General features: G+C 38.4%; 1 protein-coding gene across 3 annotated transcripts in view; it reads right to left on the reverse strand.

Moving 5' to 3' along the window:
* LOC126251862 (rho-related BTB domain-containing protein 1) overlaps nucleotides 1-27,484 on the reverse strand; it is a 548,446-nt gene that overhangs the window by 90,861 nt on the left and 430,101 nt on the right. For all 3 annotated transcript variants that reach the window (XM_049952547.1, XM_049952549.1, XM_049952548.1), the window contains 4 exons: nucleotides 24,520-24,717; nucleotides 14,746-14,953; nucleotides 6,483-6,719; nucleotides 4,451-4,542 (listed from right to left, as the gene is read on the reverse strand). In XM_049952547.1, the coding sequence (XP_049808504.1) occupies nucleotides 4,451-4,542; nucleotides 6,483-6,719; nucleotides 14,746-14,953; nucleotides 24,520-24,717 (735 nt within the window). The remainder of the gene's footprint in view (nucleotides 1-4,450; nucleotides 4,543-6,482; nucleotides 6,720-14,745; nucleotides 14,954-24,519; nucleotides 24,718-27,484) is intronic.

Consider the following 27,484-nt stretch of genomic DNA (forward strand, 5'->3'; position numbering starts at 1 on the left):
GCTAATTATGTCTATTTTGGGAACATCCAGAAAACACTTCACAGTATCTTCTTCGTCGGTAAGGCATGGCTGTCTGTACTGTGCAGCTGCCATGAGTCGAATGAGCATGCAGCTGCCTCTGCAGCGAGACTGGGCCCCCATCGGATGTGAATACTGATAAGAACGCCCAGCCAACCAATCAGCGCACGCCGGAAGGGCGTTGCCGCACCCGAAGTACCCTTTAGCAGCGGATCGCGCTTAGTTAGGACTAGAGCGCGATCCTCCGTTGCTGCCTCGCCAGCGACTACGTCCGTTTCAAGGACACCCGCCTTTTGCAGCGGCTAAGTGAAGACAGCCATGCACCACTAAGTACCACTAATTTTACACCATACATTTAGTCTCTCATTGGCGTTAATCTTCCTTCTGTTCTTTGTATACAAAGAGAATGGTTTATCTGTTGTTACTACACAACTACCATAACTCTTGTTTGGAATAACACCAATTGAAAATGTTGCTGTTGTTCAGTCTGCTTGGGCTTCATATCAAACGTGTCTACATTCTTGTAAACTGGAAGTCTTGATCTTTATCTTACATCCTACAAAGGTAATAGGACCTCCAAGTATTGCTGTTGTTCAGTCTGCTTGGGCTTCATACCAAACGTGTCTACATTCTTGTAGACTGGAAGTCTTGATCGCTGCAGCCCCCAGCGGATGTGCCTACTGATCAGAACGCCCAGCCAACCAATCAACACACGCCGGACGGGCGTTGCCGCACCGGAAGTACCCTTTAGCAGCGGATCGCGCTTAGTTAGAACTAGAGTGCGATCCTCCGCTGCTGCCTCACCAGCGACTAAGTCCGTTTCAAGGTCACCCGCCTTTTGCAGGGGCTAAGTGAAGACAGCCATGCACGACTGCTGCTAAAGGGTACTTCTGGTGCGGCAACACCCTTCCAGCTTACAAGGATGTAGACACGTTTGACATGAAGCCCAAACAGACTGAACAACAGCAACTACTTGGAGGTCCTATTACCTTTGTAGGATGTAAGATAAACTTTGCTTGCACGACTACAGAGGTTGTGAGTGGTAATTCATGGCTTACAATTGCTGTACTACGAGGAGGTGATTCGCCACTTGGAGGACTTGAGAGCTATAATGAGAGAGATATAATAAGCTATCGTACATTTTCAATTGGTGTTATTCCAAACAACAGTTATGGTAGTTGTGTAGTAACAACAGACAAACCATTCTCTTTGTATACAAAGAACAGAAGGAAGATTAACGCCAATGAGAGACTAAATGTATGGTGTAAAATTAGTGGTGCTTAGTGGTGCATGGCTGTCTTCACTTAGCCGTTGAAAAGGTGGGTGACCTTGAAACGGAATTAGTCTCTGGCGAGGCAGCAGCGGAGGATCGCGCTCTAGTTCTAACTAAGTGCGATCTGCTGCTAAAGGGTACTTCCGAAGCGGCACCGCCCATCTGGCGTGCGCTGATTGGTTGGCTGGGTTTCTTATCAGTAGGCACATCCGCTGGGGGCCCAGTCTCGCTGCAGAGTCAGCTGCACGCTCATTCGACTCGAGTCAGCCGCACAGTACAGACAGCCATGCCTTACTGACGTAGAAGATATCGAAGATCAAGACTTCCAGTTTACAAGAATGTAGACACCTTTGATATGAAGCCCAAGCAAACTGAACAACAACAACTACTACTTGGAGGTCCTATTACTTTTGTAGGATGTAAGATAAATTTTTCTTGCACGACTACAGAGGTTGTTAGTGGTAATTCTTGGCTTACAATTGCTGTACTGATAAGAACGCCCAGCCAACCAATCAGCGCATGCCGGAAGGGCGTTGCCGCACCATAAGTACCCTTAAGCAGCGGATCGCGCTTAGTTAGAACTAGAGCGCGATCCTCCGCTGCTGCCTCGCCAGAGACTAAGTCCGTTTCAAGGTCACCCGCCTTTTGCATCGGCTAAGTGAAGACAGCCATGCTATATGCTCTCTCTCTCATTATAGCTCTCAAGTCCTCCAAGTGGTGAAACACCTCCTCGTAGTACAGCAATTGTAAGCCATGAATTACCACTAATAACCTCTGTAGTCATGCAAGAAAAGTTTATCTTACATCCTACAAAGGTAATAGGACCTCCAAGTAGTTGCTGTTGTTCAGTCTGCTTGGGCTTCATATCAAACGTGTCTACATTCTTGTAAACTGGAAGTCTTGATCTTCGATATCTTCTGCATCGGTAAGGCATGGATGTGTGTACTGTGTGGCTGCCTGGAGTCGAATGAGCATGCAGCTGCCTCTGCAGCGAGACTGGGCCCCCAGCGGATGTGCCTACTGATAAGAATGTCCAGCCAACCAATCAGCGCATGCTGGAAGGGCGTTGCCGCAGCGGAAGTACCCTTTAGCAGCGGATCGGCTTTGTTAGAACTAGAGCGCGATCCTCCGCTGCTGCCTGGCCAGCGGCTAAGTCTGTTTCAAGTTCACCCGCCTTTTGCAGGGGCTAAGTGAAGACAGCCATGCACAACTGCTGCTAAAGGGTACTTCCGGTGCGGCAACGCCCTTCTGGCGTGCGCTGATTGGTTGGCTGGGCGTTCTTATCGGTAGGCACATAAATAAAAATCTGAGTATATGCCTCGCTATCAGGCCAACTAGAAAAAGTGATCTGGTGATGCCTGATCAGGCCCGCACAATTGCTAAGGAACTGGGTATATCCTACTATGAGACCAGTGTTCTCACTTATTATGGTGTGAATGAAGTGTTTGAAAATGCAATTTGTGCTGCTCTTATTGCTCGTAGACAGCAGAGATTTTGGATGACAAATCTGAAGAAAGTTCAGCGTCCTTTGCTACAGGTAATTAGCCTAGGTGGTACTTAAAAATTTTAACTGAACTTGTGCCAACAACAATTACATAGCAAGCTGAAATAATAAAGATATTAAAATTCAAAATTAATACTTTTTTTAATAAATCACTGAAAACATATAGATTCATTTAGTTTTATACAGTCCCACGCCAATAAGGCCTTTCATAACAGAGCCATATATTTCTTGTTTCGGATGTTGGCCATTGCTGAAAATTCAGTCAGCACAAGCACTTCATTATAAACTGTAGAAATCTGGCTATGAACTATCTCCACTTTCTGGTATCTATCAGATAAGTATGATTTAAACCACATATTAGCAGTGCCACGGACTCCATAACAATTGTGATCAATGGAATTTAGAACAAGTTTTAGAAAATGGCTCTGAGCACTATGGGACTCAAACTGCTGTGGTCATAAGCCCCTAGAACTTAGAACTACTTAAACCTAACTAACCTAAGGACATCACACACATCCATGCCCGAGGCAGGATTCGAACCTGCGACCGTAGTGGTTGTGCAGTTCCAGACTGTACCGCCTTTAACCGCTCGGCCACTCCGGCCGGATTGCAGCGACTAAGTGAAGACAGCCATGCTATATGCTCTCTCTCTCATTATAGCTCTCAAGTCCTCCAAGTGGTGAAACACCTCCTCGTAGTACAGCAATTGTAAGCCATGAATTACCACTCACAACCTCTGTAGTTGTGCAAGAAAAGTTTATCTTACATCCTACAAAGGTAATAGGACCTCCAAGTAGTTGCTGTTGTTCAGTCTGCTTGGGCTTCATATCAAACGTGTCTACATTCTTGTATACTGGAAGTCTTGATCTTCGATATCTTCTGCGTCGGTAAGGCATGGCTGTGTGTACTGTGCGGCTGCCTGGAGTCGAATGAGCATGCAGCTGCCTCTGCAGCGAGACTGGGCCCCCAGCGGATATGCCTACTGGTAAGAATGCCCAGCCAACCAATCAGTGCACGCCGGAAGGGCGTTGCCGCAATGGAAGTACCCTTTAGCAGCGGATCGCGCTTAGTTAGAACTGGAGCGCGATCATCCGGTGCTGCCTCGCCAGCGACTAAGTCCGTTTCAAGGTCACCCGCCTTTTGCAGCGGCTAAGTGAAGCCAGCCATGCTATAACACCCGTGAGATTTTTTTTTTTAAATAAAAAACACTAATTCAGCTATTGAAGCATCTATATCTTCTATGGGTTGCAGGGGTTACGACCCCTGGGGAGGTGGGTGGGTGTTATAGCATGGCTGTCTTCACTTAGCTGCTGCAAAAGGTGGGTGACCTTGAAACGGACTTAGTCGCTGGCGAGGCAGCAGCGGAGGATCGCGCTCTAGTTCTAACTAAGTGCGATCCGCTGCTAAAGGGTACTTCCGGTGCGGCAACGCCCTTCCAGCATGCGCTGATTGGTTGGCTGGGCGTTCTTATCAGTAGGCACATCCGCTGGAGGCCCAGTCTCGCTGCAGAGGCAGCTGCATGCACATTCGACTCGAGGCAGCCGCACAGTACACACAGCCATGCCTTACTGATGCAGAAGATATCATGCAGTTTCTCTTGGTCTGAAGCAAATACTAGAGAAAAAAATAAAAACATAAGCTGGAACCACACTTACCGAGAAGGTTTGAAGTAACTGTCAGACTGACGAATGAGGCACTCTGTATCATCATTGAAGTCACCCACAGTTGCCTCACCAAATGTGCTTACCTGCAATATAAATATGTGATTACTCTAATATTTATCAAGAGTCCATATTTGTTCCAACAAAGGAAAATATTTTGACAGCAAGAAATAAATTCTATTAACACAACCAGCAAGTGCACAATATTTTATTTTATTTTTATGGCATTCAAGCTATTCAAAGTTGAAAAATTCTGTATTAGCCAATTCACATCATAAAATTACTCAAATGTTTAAACAATTGAAAGTCCATGATGGAACAACAAAAATATTATGGAAAGGACAGATTTCTACTCACAACATAGAAGAGGCGTTGAGCTACAGAAAAGCACAGTGAAAAGAACTTTTAAAATATTTACTGATAAGCTTTGCAACTAAGTCCTTCTTCTGAAGTAGAACACACACATTCACACAAGCACAACTCACACATACATGGTAACTGTCTCCAGGTGCTGGGGCCTGACTGACTCAGCACGCAGAGGCAGTGGCTATATGTTTGTGAGATGTGCTTGTGTGAATTGGGGTGCATTCTACGAAGAAGGACTTCAAAAGCTTACAAGTAAATATTTTAGCAGTGTTTTCCATTGTACCTGCCTGCCACTCAACACCTGCTCTATGTAATGAGTAGCATTCTATCCTTTCCACAAATTAAATGTTTGTCATTGAAAAACTATGTGACACATTCCTGGAAGACAGGCAGCCTATCTGTAATAAAGAACAAAAGTACAAGAAAAATGAAAAAAGAGGCAAGTAATACAGTTTTATGATGCTGTAAGAAACAAGAAACATGCATAATGTGGCTCTCTTTGGTTTAGTTCAGATGTGTCCATTCTTTTAAAGGAAGGGGATGGAACACAGAATTCTGTCTGTAACCCTTGAGTGCTCTTTAGCTAAGCTTAAAGATGACCCAGTTCTGAGGTATGAAATAAAAGTGTCTTGGCTCTCATACACTGTAAACTCTAATCATCCCTGATGTGACAGAATATGTTATGAAACACAGCAGGTAGCACAGTTATAGTTAAGATTGTTGCAATACGTGAGCAGTACCTTGAATGGCTGTTATGGATGTTCAGCACATTGCTGCTGAAATGAAAAGGAAACAGGACCACTGTATTAGCTATAAATTCCATGATATGGTGAGCAGTTCTTCTCATGAGCCACAAAATTGCTTATTGAATTAAAGAGGTATGGAACAATGTAGTCTGGTGAGATGAGTAATTTTACCTTTTGTTTCAGTCTGACAGTCATCATTATGGTGTAGATCCCAAAAGAACATGGAGCTCTGCTGGCAACAGAAAAAATTGTCACACTGAAATCTGTAGATCCCAAAAGACCATGTAGCTCTGCTGCCAATAAAGGGAGTGACTATGTTTAAACCAGCTGTCTTTATGTATATTAAGTGTCTTTCTCATAATATAGGTTAGATTCAATGGACTTCAAGTACTGGCTATTTGATAGTGGCAACTAAAAATGTTATCTCGAATATAATTTGTGGCATTCTATGCTGTTGACAAAGTCCTGAAACATTGGGACATTGTTGGCTCACAAGGCACTGAAGTGTAATGCTACCAAGTTGAGAAGTCAATCCAGTCAGCAATTTTTGCCTTTTTAAATGAAATATTATTAGGAGTGGATGACAAACAACATGTGTCTGGTACATTTATTGACCTTAGTAAAGCCTTCAATGTTACTGATCATCACATTCTCCTGCAGCTATATTCAGTAACTGTGGAATTAGAGTCCAGTTTAAAAAATGGATCGAATCACACCTTGATGACTGTCAACAAATTACAGATATAATATACAAAGACAGTGAAACACACAGGATATCCTATTTTCACAGTAACAAAGAAAAAAGATAACACTACTTTCTTTGTGTCAGTCAGCGACTGTGCACTACACCTTTAATAAAGTACAAGCTACAGTATTTAAAATGAATGAAATATTTTTGTGTGTGTTGAACTTACCATACTGGACTCACTAGAACTGCGCACTCCCAGATCAAGTCCTGCAACTAGCAGCTTGTGAAAAGTAGGTGAAGCAGCTGCCAAAACAAATCGGTGAGCTGAGAAACCTATACTACCTGCCACAAAAACAACATCTGTGTAGGCTTGATGTAGCCACAGTGCTTGCATATTTTCTGCATAGCTGCTAGCTGTCACATGAAGTTCTGGTGGCAGTGGCTTGGGAGGACGGAACGGTGCCTAAAAGAAAAACATCCAAGCTTAAATAATCTTTTATACCATTTTGACTGTTAGAATATTCTCATTAGAACACAGTATTTTGATGCATTTGTAACAATAATGGAAATTTCTGGATGGAGCAATATGTAGAATAAGGGAAAGGCAACCACTCACCTGTAGTGGGTTGATGCATGGAGCACAGTTAACACATAACAGGAAACAGCATTCACAATATCTTTTGAGCACTAGCTCTGTTTCCAACAATAGTACACACATTCACACACAACCACACAGACAACCAAATGCAAACTTCTATGACCAGGCCAGGGCTAGGGGATTGTACATGTATATTTGTATTTGTATGTACACTCCTGGAAATTGAAATAAGAACACCATGAATTCATTGTCCCAGGAAGGGGAAACTTTATTGACACATTCCTGGGGTCAGATACATCACATGATCACAATGACAGAACCACAGGCACATAGACACAGGCAACAGAGCATGCACAATGTTGGCACTAGTACAGTGTATATCCACCTTTCGCAGCAATTCAGGCTGCTATTCTCCCATGGAGACGATCGTAGAGATGCTGGATGTAGTCCTGTGGAACGGCTTGCCATGCCATTTCCACCTGGCGCCTCAGTTGGACCAGCGTTCGTGCTGGACGTGCAGACCGCGTGAGACGACGCTTCATCCAGTCCCAAACATGCTCAATGGGGGACAGATCCGGAGATCTTGCTGGCCAGGGTAGTTGACTTACACCTTCTAGAGCACGTTGGGTGGCACGGGATACATGCGGACGTGCATTGTCCTGTTGGAACAGCAAGTTCCCTTGCTGGTCTAGGAATGGTAGAACGATGGGTTCGATGACGGTTTGGATGTACCGTGCACTATTCAGTGTCCCCTCGACGATCACCAGTGCTGTACGGCCAGTGTAGGAGATCGCTCCCCACACCATGATGCCGGCTGTTGGCCCTGTGTGCCTCGGTCGTATGCAGTCCTGATTGTGGCGCTCACCTGCACGGCGCCAAACACGCATACGACCATCATTGGCACCAAGGCAGAAGCAACTCTCATCGCTGAAGACGACACGTCTCCATTCGTCCCTCCATTCACGCCTGTCGCGACACCACTGGAGGCGGGCTGCATGATGTTGGGGCGTGAGCGGAAGACGGCCTAACGGTGTGCGGGACCGTAGCCCAGCTTCATGGAGACGGTTGCGAATGGTCCTCGCCGATACCCCAGGAGCAACAGTGTCCCTAATTTGCTGGGAAGTGGCGGTGCGGTCCCCTACGGCACTGCGTAGGATCCTACGGTCTTGGCGTGCATCCGTGCGTCGCTGCGGTCCGGTCCCAGGTCGACGGGCACGTGCACCTTCCGCCGACCACTGGCGACAACATCGATGTACTGTGGAGACCTCACGCCCCACGTGTTGAGCAATTCGGTGGTACATCCACCCGGCCTCCCGCATGCCCACTATACGCCCTCGCTCAAAGTCCATCAACTGCACATACGGTTCACGTCCACGCTGTCACGGCATGCTACCAGTGTTAAAGACTGCGATGGAGCCCCATATGCCACGGCAAACTGGCTGACACTGACGGCGGCGGTGCACAAATGCTGCGCAGCTAGCGCCATTCGACGGCCAACACCGCGGTTCCTGGTGTGTCCGCTGTGCCGTGCGTGTGATCATTGCTTGTACAGCCCTCTCGCAGTGTCCGGAGCAAGTATGGTGGGTCTGACACACCGGTGTCAATGTGTTCTTTTTTCCATTTCCAGGAGTGTATTTGGTCCAGTAAATCTTACAGGTACAGTGCAGCACATCAGATAATGGAAAAGTTAATGTAAATATGTCATCATGTTCACAGGTGTTTTCTATGTATTAATGAGTATGTTTTTTAGCTGTGACTTTTGATTAAACCACTTCAGCTAGGAAATTACAACTGAAAATATAAATACACAAATATTAATGATTACAGTCTCTACATGCTACAAGTATGTAGTTATATTTACACAATACTTTTGCAATTGATAAAGAATGTGGGTTATAAACTTAGCATTAACTTTTTTAGGCACTCAAAGCTTTTGGAGGAACTCATCCACACTGTAGAAGTGATGTGCAAACAGATCTTCTTTTAATACTGCTTTAAATATTTTTAGATCATTTGTTACTTTAATTTCTTTTGGTAACCTATTATATACAGCTTTACCGTGGTATAATGTTCCTTTCTGGCACAAATTGTTTTTTATTTGGAGCACATGAAAGTCAGTTTTCTGTCTTGTGTTATGTTGATGCATATATTCATTTTTGAGGAGGACACTAGGATTGGTTTTTGCATATTTCTTACTAAACATTGCACTTTCAAAGGTGTACATACATGGAAGAGGAAGAATCCCCATCCTTTTAAATAGTGGTCTGTAGGGTTTGTTCCTTTTTATTTCAGCCATGATTCTCACTATTCTTTTTTTCATCGCGAAGAGTTTTAGTCAGGATAGTAAGTTACCCCACAGAATGATCACATACTTCAGAACAGAATGTATATTAGAATAATTAACAGTCATCAGACAGTCTTCATGACAACAGTTTTCAAGCACTCTCATTAAATTTCACATTGTACCTAGTCTCTTGTAAATTTGCTATCAGTGTGAGATTCCCATTTGTAGTTATCATGTAGCCAGATCACCAGAAATTTTGTATTTGGGTGTCCAAGTCGTTGTGTGTGTTTGTACTATGCTGTAATAAAAGCTAGTGCTTGGAAGGTACTGTGAATGCTGTTTTCTGTTATGTTTCACTGTGCTCCATGCTTTGACCTTTTAATATGTTTTTAGTCATATATGACACTGAGGTAATCCAAAGGATTCTAATTGTCAAAACTTTTCATGCACCAGAAAAACATTTTTACACATTGAAAACACTCGTTCAAGGAAGCAAGAATTTATAGTGTTTAAAATATAATGCTCCATTAAGATCTATGAAAATCCTGTGGCCCTCATCCTAATGCAATCCCTTTGATTTCACATTACTATGACACCTTTATTTTTATTATTTTAAATTTTTTGTGTCCCATTGACATTAAAATTATTAGAGATGGAGTACTGTGTCAGTTCAACTAAGGTGCAGAAAATAACCACGCAAGATTTGATGGAGTTATCCACATGCTCACCTGAAATTAATTTAGTAAATCTTGGAACCCTTAAATCAGGCTTGTCCACTACAAAACATCACTTTCTAACGACATATCAAAAAGACGTTACACAGTCAAAAAGTTTGTGAAATCAATGGAAAGGCTGTAGCCAAAAGTCCATAAATGAAAATATTGTATTTCGTGCACTGGCAGCATTAGAAGAAAAGATGAAACAAGTGTAGGGGAATCCTACCACTGTAGAGACAGTGTTTGTATGTAATCTAATTTTGAAATGTTGTCATCCAAATAGTAAACAAACATCCACTTGATCCAGATGTATGTGTTGCCGCAGGAATCCAAGCAGAGACACTGTAATAGTTTATATAAACAAGCAAATTGAAGAAACTGCAAGTGTTTGAATGGTATAAATGGTTCATGAAGGCAACACCAGCACTGAAGATGATCCAGGTGTGCCCACCAGTTCTCTTCATGACCAAAAAAAGTACTGATTATACATGTCAAGCCACGTGGGTCAGAAAGATGACTAATGATAACAAACATTAGATGTTAAGTCAATGATCATTTGATCTTGTTCACAGAATTCCGTATCATGTTTTGAACAGAAAGTAAATGCATTTTTGAGAATACTATATACTAGTCACTACTACTCACAAATCACCCCATGAGCAATAATGTTACTACACTGACACACCTACATCATTGTTCTACGTTGCATCTACCAATTACTACATCCTCTCAAAACTGAAAATGAAAGTTAATGGACAACATTTCCAAAAGCCTAAGACAGTGGTGGAAAATGTGAGGTGGTAGCTGAAGATAGTTTCTGACAAAGGATTCCGACAATGTTGGAACATCTGTAACAATTTTGCCACCACTGTGAAAATTCAGGAGGGGTGTATTTTGAAAAATTAATAACTTAAATTATATACAAACAACAAATACTTCCACTTCATCTAATCATGGAAATGGCTTGCTTCTGCCTACTGTTTCCTAGTAAAGCTTTCTCAAAGTCGCTCACACATAACAAGGTTATGTTCACTGCTCTCAAGCTGTTCTTTCATTCATTCAAAATATAATATTTTATTATTTTTGGCACCATATTTTCCCCTCTACAACAGAGGACACATCCATCTCATTTAGAGTATTCTGAATGATGACAATTTATTTACTGCTACTGCTCAGGACAAAATTTAACATTAGCAGATGCAGAGCACCTGTCTGAAGTATAATCTGATTGCATTCAGAATCTCTAGTCTACAGGAAAAATGAGAATTTTATAGGTCTAAAATTGTAACATAATAATGATTAAGGGAGCTGTAATCTGTGATTTTCTCAACATTTACACATTCTCAGGAACAAGGTGTCCGGTACTGAAGTGTGTATAAATAGTTCATAACGTAATACAAATTTGTTCTACATTACAAAAATGGTACCATACAGAGTGTTTTGGTGATATTAACTTAAAATTATTTTCATTGTGAGTGTGGTGTGTTTAAATTTAATTGTCGTCAGTCCACAACTGAAATGTTCGCTAGTGGACAAACGGAAAGTGTATTGATTTCTCTACAGTATGATGTGGAAATGTGTGAACAGTGTTCTAAAATGCTTAAAAAACGATGTAAAGCCTTTGTAGCAAATTTAGACGGTATTACTAACAACAACAGTCATGACATGTTAGGTCAATGAAGCAAGTGCATTGCAGAAACACATCTCTTCAAGCAGAAAAGAGTCAGTAAATGATGTAAAGCCTTCGTAACAACTCAGACTGTAATACTAATGACAACAGTTGTGAACATGTCAGATCAATGAAGTTAGTGTATAGCTAAAAGTGTGAAAACATGTGTCATTCAGCAGTTAATGGTCATGGAATTGAGCAGAAATGAGTGCAGGGAAGTACTTACAGAACACAGTAGTCCTACATACAGTCATGTACTTAAAAACACAATGTTCAATACACAGAGTGTACAGAAGATAGAAGTACCTCCATGTACAGCAAACTTTACAAACAAACATGTGCAGATAAACATGAATTTCAATTTCCAGATTTCCAGATTTAAAATAATGTTGTACTCTGATAGCCATGGACATGGCCTCACTGGAATCTTATAAGATGATTTTCACGTAAATGCTACTTCCATTGTAAAACCTGGGGCACCTTTGGATGAAATCACAAGAAACATAAATGCTGATAATATCTCCAGTTCATTACAATGTACAATAATTATTGGGGGCACTAATGATGTATATAAAAATGAACTATTCAAAGCCACTAACAATTTCAAATAAATGTTGAACTCCACTAGGAGAACACCTGTAACTGTCATGAGGGTTCCTCATAGACACAACCTTGCAATCACTTCTATTATGAATGATGAAATTATCAAGGCCAATAGACAGTTTGAAAAGATTTGCAAAGCATTCCGCAATTCGCATTTCTTACTGTAGAGTTCCTTGAGAGAAAGCAGTTTACACAACATGGCCTACATCTAAATATTAAGGGCAAGATGCTACTATGTCATACAATCTGAAACATCTTAAATTAATTAGGTAGATGCAAGGGGAATGACCCCATTATTCTCCCACATCCTTCTTCCCAGTCAACAGCGTGCTCCACTGCACAGAAATCATCTTCAGAAGCAACAAGACATCTTACACCACTGACATCAACAACAAGAGTGTCAACTAAACCACTTGAAGGAAAAACCACCCGCTTGTCAAGCAAAAGAAGAGTGTGACCACCAGGTTACAACAAGGATTTTTTTTATTGAAGACAAGCAGCAACCTAACATCGAGGTGAGCAGTGTGACAGTTCCCAAGGACAATAAATCACTAGTGATTTTTTACCACAGTGTTCGGGGTGTAACTAGTAAAATTACTGAATTAGAAGTACTTTTGCTTGATCAGCTAAAGGATATTTCAGTTTTATGTTTGAGTGAACATCAGTTAAAGGAAAACCAAGCATGTACTGCTAGAATAACAGGATTTGAAATAATTAGTAGCACCAGTAGAGAGACTACTATAGGTGGACAAACATGCATATATGTTAGGCAAGGAACTGAATACAAAGAAATTAAGTTCTGTAACATAAATAACATTGAAAAAATGTTTGGTATACTGTGTTTGAAAACTTAAAGTACACAAAATAATCATTGTTTGCATATACTGATCCCCATCAGGAAACTTTATGGCCTTCTTGAACAGTGTAGAAAGACCCTTTAGTGAGTTAAGGAATTTTAAAGAAAATATTATTGTAGTTGGAGATTTCAACGTAAATTTTAACATAACCTGTCAAAATGTGTCTAAACTGAATAATCTGCTACAATGACATAATTCATCACCCATTGTCCATGAATGTACTAGACTTGGAAAGACCACTAAAACTACAATTGATCAAATATTTTTTTGACTTGCAAACATTTGATCAAAGTGTAGAAGTGATTGGCACTGGATTCTCAGATCATGAAGCAATAAAATTTAGTGTAAATAAATTACTCAGCACAAATTCCATGAAAAGAGAGAAATACTTCTACAGAAGAGGTATAAATGAGGACAACATTAGGATTTTTAATTCATTATTAAAATATTCAAACTAGGATTTGGATAAATAAGACAATGCAGATATGAAGTTTGAGTCTTTTTTAGCTTGTTATAAACATAACTATGAAACTGCATTCCCTCTAAAGAAAATTAAAGTAAAACTCAGAACTAACACTAACACAGGGGATAAGAAAATCTTCAGAGCAATGTAGAAAGTTAAGTAAATCAGCAAGGCAAAATCCTGCTCTGAAACAGTATGTGAACTGTTACAGAAAAGTGTATGCAAAAGTCATTACAGCAGCAAAAAAATTAAGCAACGATTCATACATCAACAGAAACAATGGTAGCAAAAAATTGAAGTCAGTCTGGAATGTGATAAATACAAACTCAGACAGAGTGAAAGCAAAAAACACCAACATTGTTCTTAAAAATGAAGGCAAAACTATAAATGATCCTTTACAAATTGCTACTATATTCAAAAGCCACTATACAAGTTTAGTACAAACTCTTATAAAAAATCAAAGCCACATAAAGGCTAATCATAACATCTCCCTAAATCCTAAAACTATGTTTTTGTATCCTGTAACAGTACAAGAGGCAGAGAATACAATCAGCAAAATAAAAAATAAATTTTCCTGTGGTACAGATGACATTCCTGACAAAGTAATTCAATACAGCAAATATATTGTTCCTCAGCTTGTTGATATAATTAATGTTTCTTTCAGCCCTGGTACTTTCCCTAGAGAACTTAAGCTGTCAATAATAAAAACAGTACATAAAAACAGTGACCCTTATGATGTAGAAAACTACAGACCCTTATCAAAGTTCTCATGTTTCTCAAAAATTTTTTGAAAGAACAATGTATGAAAGACTCTCTGCTTTTTTTGAACAAATGTGGAATATTTGCCAATGAACAAAATGATTTTAGCAAAAATAGATCAACTGAAACTGCTATACATAATTTTCTAAAACTTGTTCTAAATTCCATTGATCACAATGAAAAACTATACTGTTATGGAGTCCGTGGCACTGCTAATATGCGGTTTAAATCATACTTATCTGATAGATACCAGAAAGTGGAGATAGTTCATAGCCAGATTTCTATAGTTTATAATGAAGTGCTTGTGCTGACTGAATTTTCAGCAATGGCCAACATCCAAAACAAGAAATATATGGCTCTGTTATGAAAGGCCTTATTGGCGTGGGACTGTATAAAACTAAATGAATCTATATTTTTTCAGTGATTTATTAAAAAAAGTATTAATTTTGAATTTTAATATCTTTATTATTTCAGTTTGCTATGTAATTGTTGTTGGCACAAGTTCAGTTAAAATTTTTAAGTACCACCTAGGCTAATTACCTGTAGCAAAGGACGCTGAACTTTCTTCAGATTTGTCATCCAAAATCTCTGCTGTCTACGAGCAATAAGAGCAGCACGAATTGCATTTTCAAACACTTCATTCACACCATAATAAGTGAGAACACTGGTCTCATAGTAGGGTATACCCAGTTCCTTAGCAATTGTGCGGGCCTGGTCAGGCATCACCAGATCACTTTTTCTAGTTGGCCTGAAAGCAAGGCATATACTCAGATTTTTATTTATTCATTTACTCATTCATTCATCCAAAAATCTTTCCAGATTGTGGGACACAGAACAAACAGGAAACAAAACAATAAAATACAGTATTATTTCAGTAAATACATAAATTTTAGCTTTATCCACAGAAGAGCCTGCACTACTTGTGGTAGCTGTATTGTCTTGTTTAAAATCTATTGTACAGTATCTCAGATATTCTAAAAATTCTGCTAATGAATAGAAGCAATGATCGAATAAGAATGCCCTTAGCGTTTTACAAAAGAGTGTGAATGATGATATGATTTTTACCTTGTGTGGCAGACTGTTGTAAATTTGTATACCACTGTTTATTGTGGAAGTTTTGTACAGTGATGTTCTTACTGACTGGACATGAAGCTTATCCTTTTGTCTTGTATCATGCTCATGGATATTAAAATTTTTATTTATGTCTTTTAAATTCTTTCTAGCATACTTACAGATTTCTAGTATGTACATGCAGGGAAGTGGGAGGATTGGTGACTTGAAAGAGGGGTTTGCAAGAGTCTGTTTGTCAAGCATGTTGGTCTGCTCTAACAGCTATTTTCTGGGTTAGGAAAGTGAGTGAACTAGGTGGTGTATTACACCAGAATATAATTCTTTACAGTAGGATGCTATGGAACTGAGCAAAGTAGGCATTTCAACAGTGCCTAAAACTTGCTTTAACAGAGAGAAACCATAGACTATAACATATTTTATTTAGTTTTCCATTCATTTTGTTTATATGTGTATGCCGCATGAAGTTATTTTGAAGCCATATGCCTAAAAACTTTGTTTTCAAAGAATATGAAATTTTGTTGGAGTTTATTGTCACACAGGAGTTGCATGCACCACCTTTTAAACAAAAGTTTATAATTTTTTTGTGTGTTTATCAGTAGTTTATTTCCTTCAAACCATCTTTTTAGATATGCTGTAGTTTTATTTACAGCTGCATGTAGCTGACTTGGGATGTTTCTGCATCTGTTTGTGACTTAGAGTTTAGGTCTACATTGTTTATGTAAAGGAGAAAGAGGATTGGCCCAAGACTGGAACTTGTGCTCCAGTATGTCAAAGGTTTTACTTAAGACTGACAATGTCAGTGGCAGTGCCAGTGGCAATTCTGTTTTTTGTCCATTGTTTGCAGAGCATTGTGTATAAAATCATAGATGGCACTAGTTATTGATTTATTTTTCCTAAATCCAAGATGAATATCAGTGAGAATTTTGTTTTTCTCTAAAAATTTCTTTAACCTATTATACATTACTTTTTCTATGATTTTACTAGATCTTGATAACAAGGCAATTGGTCTATAGTTTCCTGTATTTGATGTGTCTCCTTTCTCATGAATACGGACCACCTTTGTCATTTTTAAACATTATGGAAACATGCCCGTAAGAAAAGATAAATTGACTATATCTTCAGTAGCCAGTGAAATGTTTGTAATACATTTCTTTATGACACAATCAGGAACCAATGTTTATAAACCAAGTGCATTCTGAAACTAATATGTATCACATCATGAAGTTTATTATGAACACAATCCATTGAAACATATAAATAAACAATTATTTTAGTGTACTGCTGAGCAGTTCAACACATCAACACAGACATTACGGTGACTGTTTTGGTATTATATTACATTCCATTTGCAATTATTTTTCTTCTGCTCACTACCATTACAAAAAGAGCAAGAGTAGAACATTTCATCTGTTTAATATAGATACATGTATTTGAACTGAAACAAAATTCATAAATAGCTCTGCACTATATTTCTATCTTGCAAAATTGTATATCAATATCTATTTTATTTTTATTACATATACTACTCTTCCATACAGTTTATTTATATGATTATATGGATCTTTAATAAATAAAAATCACTCTGGTTAACAATAATCTATGCACAGCATAATACTGACAAGCAACGTGAAGTTTGAAAAATAGTTATTATATAAGGGCATTCAAAAAAGAAATGAGCCAGAGGCATAATCATAGAAACCAGTACCTGTTGTTAGAAGTATCGACCCTGGCTGTTGAGACACTTGTCCACTGTCATACGAGGTGGTGAACGGCTGTCTCATAACCAGTTCTGCATGTACAGCTGGATGTTGTTGTCTGAGGTAAATCATTTGCCCCTCAGAGCCTTTTTAAGGGGATCAAAAATTGTGAAATCAGAGGGAGAGAGGTCCGGACTGTATGGAGGGTGACCGAGAACCTCCCATTTGAATTTCTGCAGGAGTGCCATGACTGTGTTGGCCGTATGAGGCTTTGCATTGTTATGGAGCAGAATGACCCCACGGGTGAGATTGCCTGGTCGTTCTGATTTGATCGCTTGGCGAAGGGTGGTCAAGGTTTGCAAGTAATGCCGGGCATTCACTGTTGTCCTGTGCTGCAGGAAGTGAATCAGAAGGAGGCCATCTTGGTCAAAGAAGAACGTCAGCATAACCTTTCCTGCACTCATGTAGATGACGACGTCCAGCTGTACGTGTGGAACTGGTTAACATCACAGCCGCAGGAATTTTATGAGACAGCCATTCACTGCCTTGTGTCACAGTGGGACAAGTGTCTCCACAGCCAGGGTCAATACTTCTAACATACAGGTACTGCTTTCTGTAATTATGCCTCTGGCTTGGTTCTTTTTGAACGCCCCTTATAGATAATTAATATCAAAATGTTTAAATAAATAAATGTACTTGTTTAAAACTATTAGTTTCTGATAGTGAGCTGCCATGAAAATCTGCTTTCTCAGTGGAACCTATGGTGTAATATTATTCTTAACCAACATACTGATTTTAATATTATTTCATACCATTTATATGCAAGAGTCTATGCTGGTCATACTGCTGTTCTTTCAACAATAATAACAAAACCATATTTTTTTCAAGCTACTTTATATATATTTTCTAAAAATAAATGTGAAGCTTTTGCAGCAGGTGTCATTCTCAATAACATCTTTATAGGTGTCCTGCCATGACATCTTATAAAATACTTACAAGGTAAAATAATCAAGGTTTTGACCATTCTGCAGTGGCCTTCCTCAAGGCATAAAGGAATTAGCTGAAGAGCAGGTGCTTCAATACAAGGTATGATAAAAAAGTAACAGGACTTTTTTAATTTCATAGGCTTTTTACATCTGATTTCCAATTTTTTCCAGCTGCTTTGAAGATTTAGTTTATTGTTAACAGTCAAAAAGGTTATACAAGTTTTTGAGTGCTCAATGAATTTTTACTTTCAAAAAACATGGACCAAAGAATTTTCATCAAATTTGCATGAAAAATGGAATCAAGTGCAGCACTCCATCGAAATGTTGACTGTAGGTTTTGGTGAATTTACTATGAGTAAGACAAGAGTTGACGAGTGATATAAACATTTTAAAGATATTTGAGAAGACATTGAAGATGAGAACCACCCTGGATGCCATAGCACATCAGTTACTGACAACAACGAGGAAGAAGTAAAGAAAATGGAACTAGGTAATCACTGACTCACTATCAGAGGGTTTGCTGATGATATCAGCATATCCTCTGGTTCATGCCAAACAATTTTTTTTAATGTTTTGGGCATGAAATGTGTAGCGTCAAAGTTTGTTCAGAAATTGTTATTTTCGACCATAGACATCAGTCATGATTTGCTGAGTGAAGCCAACAATGATGCACAACTTCTAAAGAAGGTTATAACAGCTGATGAAACATGAATATACATGCATGACATCTAAACCAAGGGCCAATCATTCCAATGAAAACTGCATGAAGAGCCAAAACCAAAAAATAAAAAATAAAAAAATAAAAATAAAAAAATCAACAAGGTTGATCACATGTGGAAGTTCTTCTCACGGTTTCCTTTGATTTCAATGCAACAGTGCATCAAGAATTCCTGCCTTATGATCATACAGTCAATAAGGAATACTGCATAGAAGTTATGTGCTGTCTGCGTGAAACAATATGAAGAAAAAATGGTGGCAAAATCACTTGTGGAAATTGCATCATAATAATGCTCCTATTTACATCTCAATGACTGTCCATGATTTTTTGGCAAAAAACAAAATCGTTAAGTTGGCTCAGCCACCATATTTGCCGGACATGGCCCCCTGTGACTCCCTTCTATTCCCGTGGCTGAAGAGAACCATGAAAGGACATAGTTTTGCCACCACCTATGAGATAAAAACAGAATAACTGAAGGAGCTGAACACCATAATGAAAAGTGAGTTCCAGAAGTGCTTCCAAGGTAGAAACAAGTGCTGGAACATGTGTACTGTATGTGAGGGTCATTAATCTGATGTTGATGAATAAATAAAGATCCTTTAAGAAAAATTAAAATTTCTTTTACTTTTTGAGCACAAATTGTATATTGCATTTCTAACGGTGTCATAAGACCACCAGCAACACATTTCTTATATTTTACTGTCACTTTTTGGAATGAGGGAGGGGATGCATGGGTTATATTACTTGCTAGTAACAGGTAGGCCACTATAAATTGGTGACAAGCATAACACTCCATGTTTTCCTGTTAGTTGTAGAGAAATGGCGCCATTTGTGTTGTGCTATTCAGCTACAACAGTACTAACACCAAGGTTCTACCACACAACTGTTTGCTCACAAAGGTTGACAAAGCCTCTAGTGTGAACACTGTTTGCCTGATGGCTTCTCACCTGCCAATTATGACCTAGGCAGATAAGAGATAAAGAGATAGTAGAAAGTTGCCATAAACAAAAGGGTAGGCCTATTACCACTTCTGATTGAGCATTTGAATCATGCTGCACATTTTCATAGTAGTTAATACTTTGCTTGTAAAGAGCTTTCAGTAGAGCTTGAAAGATCAGCTGTCTGTGTGCATGTTATTCTATTGCCCAAATGGTGCAATAATAGATTTTATGCTTAGGTTCTCCTGATGACAAAAATCAGTTTATGCTGAACTAAGATTTACAGACACAATACAAGATGCAAAAATAATTTGGTGTATAGACTTGTCAAATTTGTATATTGTTCAAAGAGGAGTTATGTACTTTGATGGCAAAATATTTAGCAAGCTTCAATGTAGCTTAAAGCAAGAAACTAGGAATTACAACAAATTCAGAAGAATATTAAAAACATTTCACTAGCCACTCTTCCTACAAATTATCTGTATATTTAGATTAAGGGCTGAAAAGTGATGCTAGCTACATGGCAAGAAGAGTGTTCACTGTAAACCTGCATGACAAGTAGCAAAGTGATATGACCAGGACATAATATGTATGAAAATATTTTCTTTGAAAAATACCAATGGAATCAAATGAACATTAGACTAGCAATATCAGATAAACAGCAGCTACATAGTATTACTGGGGTGGTAGTAGCTTTTTCAAAGTACCAACTTTCTTTCTAATTTTCCTTATTAAATTCAGCTGTCATAAGCATGAATGGAATTCAGCTGCTTAATGATACTTTGTGCTTAATAAAGTTTACATTTGTCTTTTATTAATCCACACCTTGACTCATTCCACATCAACATATACACTCCATAAACCACTGTATGTTGTGTGGCACAGGATACCACATATCACTGCTAGTCATTTCCTTTCCAATACCACTCACAAGTAAAGTGAGGGCAAAATGACTGTTTAAAAGCTTCCATACAAGCACTAATTTCTCACATCTTATCTTTGTGATTCTTACACGAAACGCACACTGGCAGCAACATAATCATTCTTCAATTGGCCTCAAATGCTGGTTCTCTAAATTCCTGCAATAGTGCCTCACAAAAAGAGCATCATCTATCCTACAGGAATTCCTATTTGAGTTCATGAAGTATCTCCATAATACTTGCATGCTGATCGAACCTACCTGTTAAAAAGTCTAGTAACATCTTTAAAGGTCTGCCTTTTTTGGTGTATCTATGGAACACTGACTGAATGAATGAGACCACATACACTAAATAATGTTTCTATTTGTTTATTCTGATGAAAATGCACCTGTTACATAGTAAATTAATTTAACTGTAAGTTACTTCCACTGTTAACAAAATACATGTTGGTTAATTACCTGTTCTACTTCTGATCTGATTATAGTATCTGTTTTCAGTGAATAAAGAGCAATTTAGGTGAGAAGTCATTTTATTTGGTTTACTGGAAAAAGTTATCATAATTCCTGAAGTCCCCCTTCATGACAAGACTTCTAGATCTTAGTGGGTAAATGAGTGAATAGAAACAAACTAAGTACATTTTAATCTTAAATTATTGACTTAGAAACATAGCTCACAGCATGAAATTACACTGAGAAACTGCAAAATCTATAGGCTAGTATAAACATATACTTGTTTATAAAACAGATAATATAATACTGAAAATGTTAATCAACAGCTGTCTAAAATTACTAATAATATTTCTAGAAATAGAATACTTATGAATAAAAATTTCATTTAGTAAAAATTAAATACAAATAATTACCAAGACTAATAATTAAACAATGGAAACACCAGGTACAAATTTCAACAATGAAGGAAAATACAGATTGCTACTTACCATACAGAAGACATATTCAGTTGCAGACAGGCACAATTAAAAGACATTTACACAAAGTTTCAGCCACAGCCTTCATCAGCAAAACAGAAACACATGCCATTCACACACACAAGCAAGCAGACCTCACACACACACGACTGCAAACTCCAACAGCTCAGGCCAGAATCGCGAGCATGAAGTATGTTACCTGTGTGCTTCTCTTTTGCTGATGAAGGCTGTGGCCAAAAGCTTTATGTAAATGTCTTTTAATTGTGCCTGTCTACAACTTAACATGTCTTTTTTATGGTAAGTAGCAATATATCTTTTCCTATAAGACTAATAATTACATGTTGCACTTTTTAGAACTTGCCTTAATTATATTTTTTAGCTACTTGCTCGTTATTATCTATTGCATGAGACATATTGCCAACCTCTTTATGATGTTACTCATATCCCAGTTCATGTACTGTATTGCAATATGCATTTTGATCAAGTATTCCTTCGAAAAATATGCAGGCAAGATATACAAAAACTCTCTGTAAACAGATACAATTTTCCGAGATGTGCCAATCCAAAGATGGACACAAAATTTATAATCAATGGTATCTAGTATCTTACTACACTACACAGGCGAATTGCATCTTCACACCCAGTACTAGTATCCTCAAACCTTATCTCCAACGTATCCCCTCATGTGACTATTCACATACCCTGTTTCCAAAAGGTGCAATATTTCACCAAGCAATGATACTGTCATCAGCAGGTGTGCTGAAGAATTGACAATCAATGGGTGAGAGCAGGACTTCTACCTCCATGCTCCCCTCTTCCCTCAGTCACCTTCAGTTATCTGTGACTTGTTTGTGACTCCTCTAAACAAGTTTTATGCCCAGGAACAAATCCAATATGTAATATATTTGTTAGAACTCTGCTGATATTAGAAGCCTCTTTGACATTGCTGTACGTAGCTGTTGCCCATTGGTGAAATATATTTACTCTCTTATGAGGTGGTCCCATTGTTTAGCAAGCAGTGCCAGACTATAAATCCAAAAAGGTCTGTGGTTCCATCTCTAGTTGATCCTAAAATTATTTTTCTGTCATTTATCACTTCTTTCATCTCTGGAAATGATTTGTTAGTGCAAAGAAAGTCAAACAATACTGTGGTGGTTTGGAGTCCACACTAAACTAAATCCTGTAGGACCAAGCTTATAGTCTCTTTGGTGAAAGAAGTTCACTCGCAGTTAAAATGGGCTTGGCATGACTGCTTCACACACCTACAACAATCTATCACACAACATATTTTTGTTTATGTTTCTATGGCAAGAACTCTATGTTGCCAAAGTAGTAGGTGACTATGGCTTTCAGGTGGTATTGTCAACAGCCTTTTGCAGCTCACAACTGAAAGCCAGAAACTGCATTGGCAGCTGTCAGACTCTTCTTCCATCATACGGAGAGTAGTGTGTAGTGTTCAAACTTATCTCCAGGCTGTGTCTACCTTCACATTTTCTCTCATCCCACTACCCTCCACTACCGACACCCCTTTTTTATGCAAGGATGAAATCATAATTTACTCACTCACTTCTTTATTTTCATTTTCTCCTGCCTCCCCTTCCCTCCAGTCACACTCTCTCTAACTTAAAAGGATTCTTTTTGCCCTGTGTTATTTTCTCCTGTCTTCCTAGTCTTTAATTGCATTATTACTTCCACATCTCACTCTCCTACCTCTTTAATTCATCATTACTTCTCATCCTGTCCTTCTGATTATCTTAGGCTGGAAATGACACAGTGCTTCCCAAAGTACTATTTGAGGCCTACTACTCTCTCTGATGACTTCTCCTTTATTTTCAGCTCTCTCTATCCCAGCAATGGGTGAGTCCCTCTCAGTCTATGATCTGAAGTCATGTCACCACTCTTTTACCAAACCTCTTTCTTTTCTAAAGAAGAATGCTCGCATTATTGTTTTCTAATTTAAATGTTTCTGTTGGCAGTACTAGAAATTACACCTCCTGAAGAAGAGTACTGAGTAGCCAATCTATCTCTCTTTAATCTTGTCAATCCCCTCAGTTACAAAATTACTACGAGATGACATGGGTGGACAGTACTTGCCCTCAGGAGATGAAATTACAAGACATCTAATAGACACATATAAAAGAAAAAAACTGTTCTAGCTTTTTGACCTGTTAGTTCCTTCCTCAGGGAGGAAAGAGAAACAGCTCAAGGAAGGTTACAAAAGAAGAGCAGATCACTAAGACCCCAGGTTGTGAGTAGCCCAAACATTATTTCTCAGCTGAATGCAGTTGTCATTTAGTATTTTTCATTTCCACAGTTCCCAGTTCTGTAATTAACTCCACTTACCATCTACGAACTACAACTCAGTAAACATGCTTTAGGTCTGTTCACATATTAGAAGCACAGTTTAAATATCTTCAGGTCCTTTCATGAAAGAAAGGTGAAGATAAGTAGGGTGAAGGTAAATATTTAATGGACTCCTTGTTACTGATATCTGTACACTAGCAGAAAGCATAATGACTTGATGCATTTTATACCTAATGCTTTTATCTGTGAAACTACCATAACACAAATGGTTTTTATGACAAATGCCTAAAATGGGACTGTGAATCATGTAGCTCTAAAAATTATTATAAGAAGGGTGTTGTCCTGAAATACATTATAACTAACTAGTTACATACATAAATGGCGTCTGATTAAACAGACATCAGCATAAATGATGTAACACTATAAGCATCACAAATAATTACATATGCTAACAATACATATAACAGTGTTGTAACACTCCTTACAGTACCTCTGTCATTCATTCTGTAAGACCTTGATGGATTTTTTGGTCAAAATTCTTGCTTTTAATTGAAGCATGTCCTCAATTTGCACAATAATGATGATTAAGTCATAAAAAAAAATACCAAGAGTTATTAGAAACTGAACAGCACCACCCACAGGAGGCAATAAACCTTTTAAAAGTACTTCCAAAAGTACTGTCAATGTTCCATAAAATGGAACGTGGTAAAAAAAAAAATGAGAAGAAGGTGGTTGTGTTTTTAGTAAATACATACCTCACAAAAGGACTACGATCCCTGAAGAAGCTAAGATATGTCTCATCTCTGTACATGTAACGCAGATCATTCTTGCACCCAACAAGCAGAACTGGTGTTTGAGGACAAAATCGCCTTATCTCAGGGTACCACATAACCTTACAGTTTCTCAGTGAAACTGGATTTGTAATGGAAAAACACAACAGCACCACATCTGACCTGCATAAAACATTAATTAAATCAAGTTAAATAAATGTGCTATTCTTATAAGTAATTATCTAAATATATGCGTGTGCGCACACACAAACACACACACAGAGAGAGAGAGAGAGAGAGAGAGAGAGAGAGAGGATCTTTCATGAAGTTAATTTCAGAAAGAAAGTTGTGTTTCTTGCAAGTACATTTAAACAACTCAGCCAAAATGTGTCTGGGCTGTAGAACATAGAAAGTAATACATCGAACAAAAATTAATGATTATCCAACAAAAAGCACTGATCACTTGAAGTGTAACTGTCAGTGACCTGAAACATAATAGAACTAATCACATAGAATACAGGAAACTGTTCACCAGTACCCACATAGGAACTATTAACATGAAATCAGATGAAACTTAAAATAGCAAGCATAGGCATTTTTGTTCCTAATGAGTTTATGTCCACTATGAACTAACTTGGGACTGATACACACACACATCACCTTGTGCTGAGTGCAGGCACTGGGGTCCACTGTGTATTAATACTGGGAAAGGGATGTTGAGGAGGGTCTGGAGGCCTCTTTAGACTTCTTTACAGGCAGTCTTGACTGGTCTGGCATGTCGACCAGTGCTGGGCAAGCTCCTGATGTTAACACAGGATTTCACACTGTGAACTATGCTGCACTTGTCTCTCGTCAAGATTGTTGTGAATGCTTGCTTCTGTCAATTTTATTGTTGTATTGTATTTTTTATTGGTCTTTTGTACAGGAAGTAAAAACCTATAAAAATTTTGCACTGTCACTACATATTTACAATAAAAATGTACACATATAGGTTACTGTAAAATGTAATGTTATTAAAAGATATCTATATATTGTTACACACTCTTGACATCTATTGGCTCTACACAGCAACTTGGTATTATCAAAATAAGGACAGTATAACAAGTGAACCAATAGAAGTAAGGATTCATGACAATATTGTAAATAGAGAAACGGGCTACAGCTTACTTAGTGTCGAATCCCACACTAGCAGCCATATATCACAAGCATGCTTATCAATTGTTGACATGCCAGGCAGGAGAAATTGATTGCATCTCATAGCCCACCTTCCCATCACCCCCTGCTCCAACACCAGTGTAGTTTGGATCCTTGCACATTCACCCAGGAGGATGGGGCAGCTACCCCTAATACATAAATCGAGGAACATATGTGACATCCCAACAGTTCACCAGAAGATGATGAGTGTGATATTCATTGAATTATTGTGCGTTTGCGTCATAGATATTCAGCTGTAATTCTGAGAGCTTTTCATCAGCAGTGTAGATTGGTAAAGTCTACATTCAAATATTGAGACCAATACTTGTTGCAGTAGTTCTTATTTCCCTGTATGCTGAACTTTCACAAAAGCATGCATCAGGTTCATAAAATTAGTGATTAATACACTTTCTTCTTACAATTGAAACCAAGGAAGTAAATTCTTTCACATAAGTTATCAAATACAGCTTGTAAATAGAAATAAGTGACTATTCTGCCATTTAAATTTTTTACTTATAACCATTTAGGAAAATGTTGAGTATAGCCAATGACTTAGCAGTATCATAATCCAACCACATTAATAATCTTGTGATGTAACAACATCAAAGATTGTTGTTAAGCCCATGCATATCCATCCTCATAATGAGATCCATGAATCATGATGTGGGAGTAAAGATGTAGATATATGTGTGGTGAGATTAAGTGTAAATATGTACAATTTGTGCAACATTTTCCCTCATTACTGTAGTGTACCATTGCTGTATTACTGTATATGGAACACTAATAGGTGAAGTTCAATAAAGTTAAGTAATATATGAGCAGATAAGGATGTTATCATCACTCTGACAGACAGAGATTACAAATTTTGTGTCTTTGAGCAATAAGATTCTATGTTCAGCCTTGGTTTACATGTCTTGCTCACTGACGTTTCTTGAAATTTACTCATACCATTGTTTCTATTCTTCTCATTATTTTTCCATCACATTAATGTGTGGGAACTTGGAGTTTACTGATCACTGATACAAACAAATAAAGAACATTGAATGAAAATAAATTGTTTTGCATTATGGTAAAAATGGAACTGATGTGGAATCACTGTAACAGTTTTGAAAAATTAATCTAAATTCATGTGTTTCCAAAATGTATCTTTGTATCCTCTCAGTGTGGTATCCTTCACTTCGTATGAATTGGTGCAGTATCCAACAGGTAACACCTGCTGAGGGAGATAAGGCAAGATAATTATATGAAGGACAGCTGTTTCAAGAGACACAGAATTATGCTTATAGATGGCATCTTCTACATTGTTGAAAACAAATAAGATCTGGAGAATAAGGTGGATGCAGAACTGTCTGCATTCACAGCTTCCAAAAAATATTGCTTTGGCTGCCTCTGAGATCCCACATTACTGAGGAAGAACATTGTTCAGAGGCCAATGTTGTTTCATTTATCTGAGATTAATTTGGAAAACTCGCCAGTTCCAGAACAAAAAAAGTATTTTATATGGCTGTTCCTATGTTTGATTTTCAAAAGACTATCTCATGTCTAAATCTATCATATTATTAAATGAACACGGGTATCAGTAATTGCTAAAAAGTTACGATAATAATTAATACTTTCACTCTGAACAAAATGATTGCACAGCAGTATCCAATTGGCTGAAGGCAAATGAACAGCATGGAGAGAATGACTAAAGCCTTTCTAGTGGTTCTATTAGTTGCACATTGTTGGAACTTGTAACAATAGAACATCATTGCTT

The sequence above is a fragment of the Schistocerca nitens genome, chromosome 4 (genome assembly GCF_023898315.1).
Source record: "Schistocerca nitens isolate TAMUIC-IGC-003100 chromosome 4, iqSchNite1.1, whole genome shotgun sequence".
NCBI classification, from domain to species: domain Eukaryota; kingdom Metazoa; phylum Arthropoda; class Insecta; order Orthoptera; family Acrididae; genus Schistocerca; species Schistocerca nitens.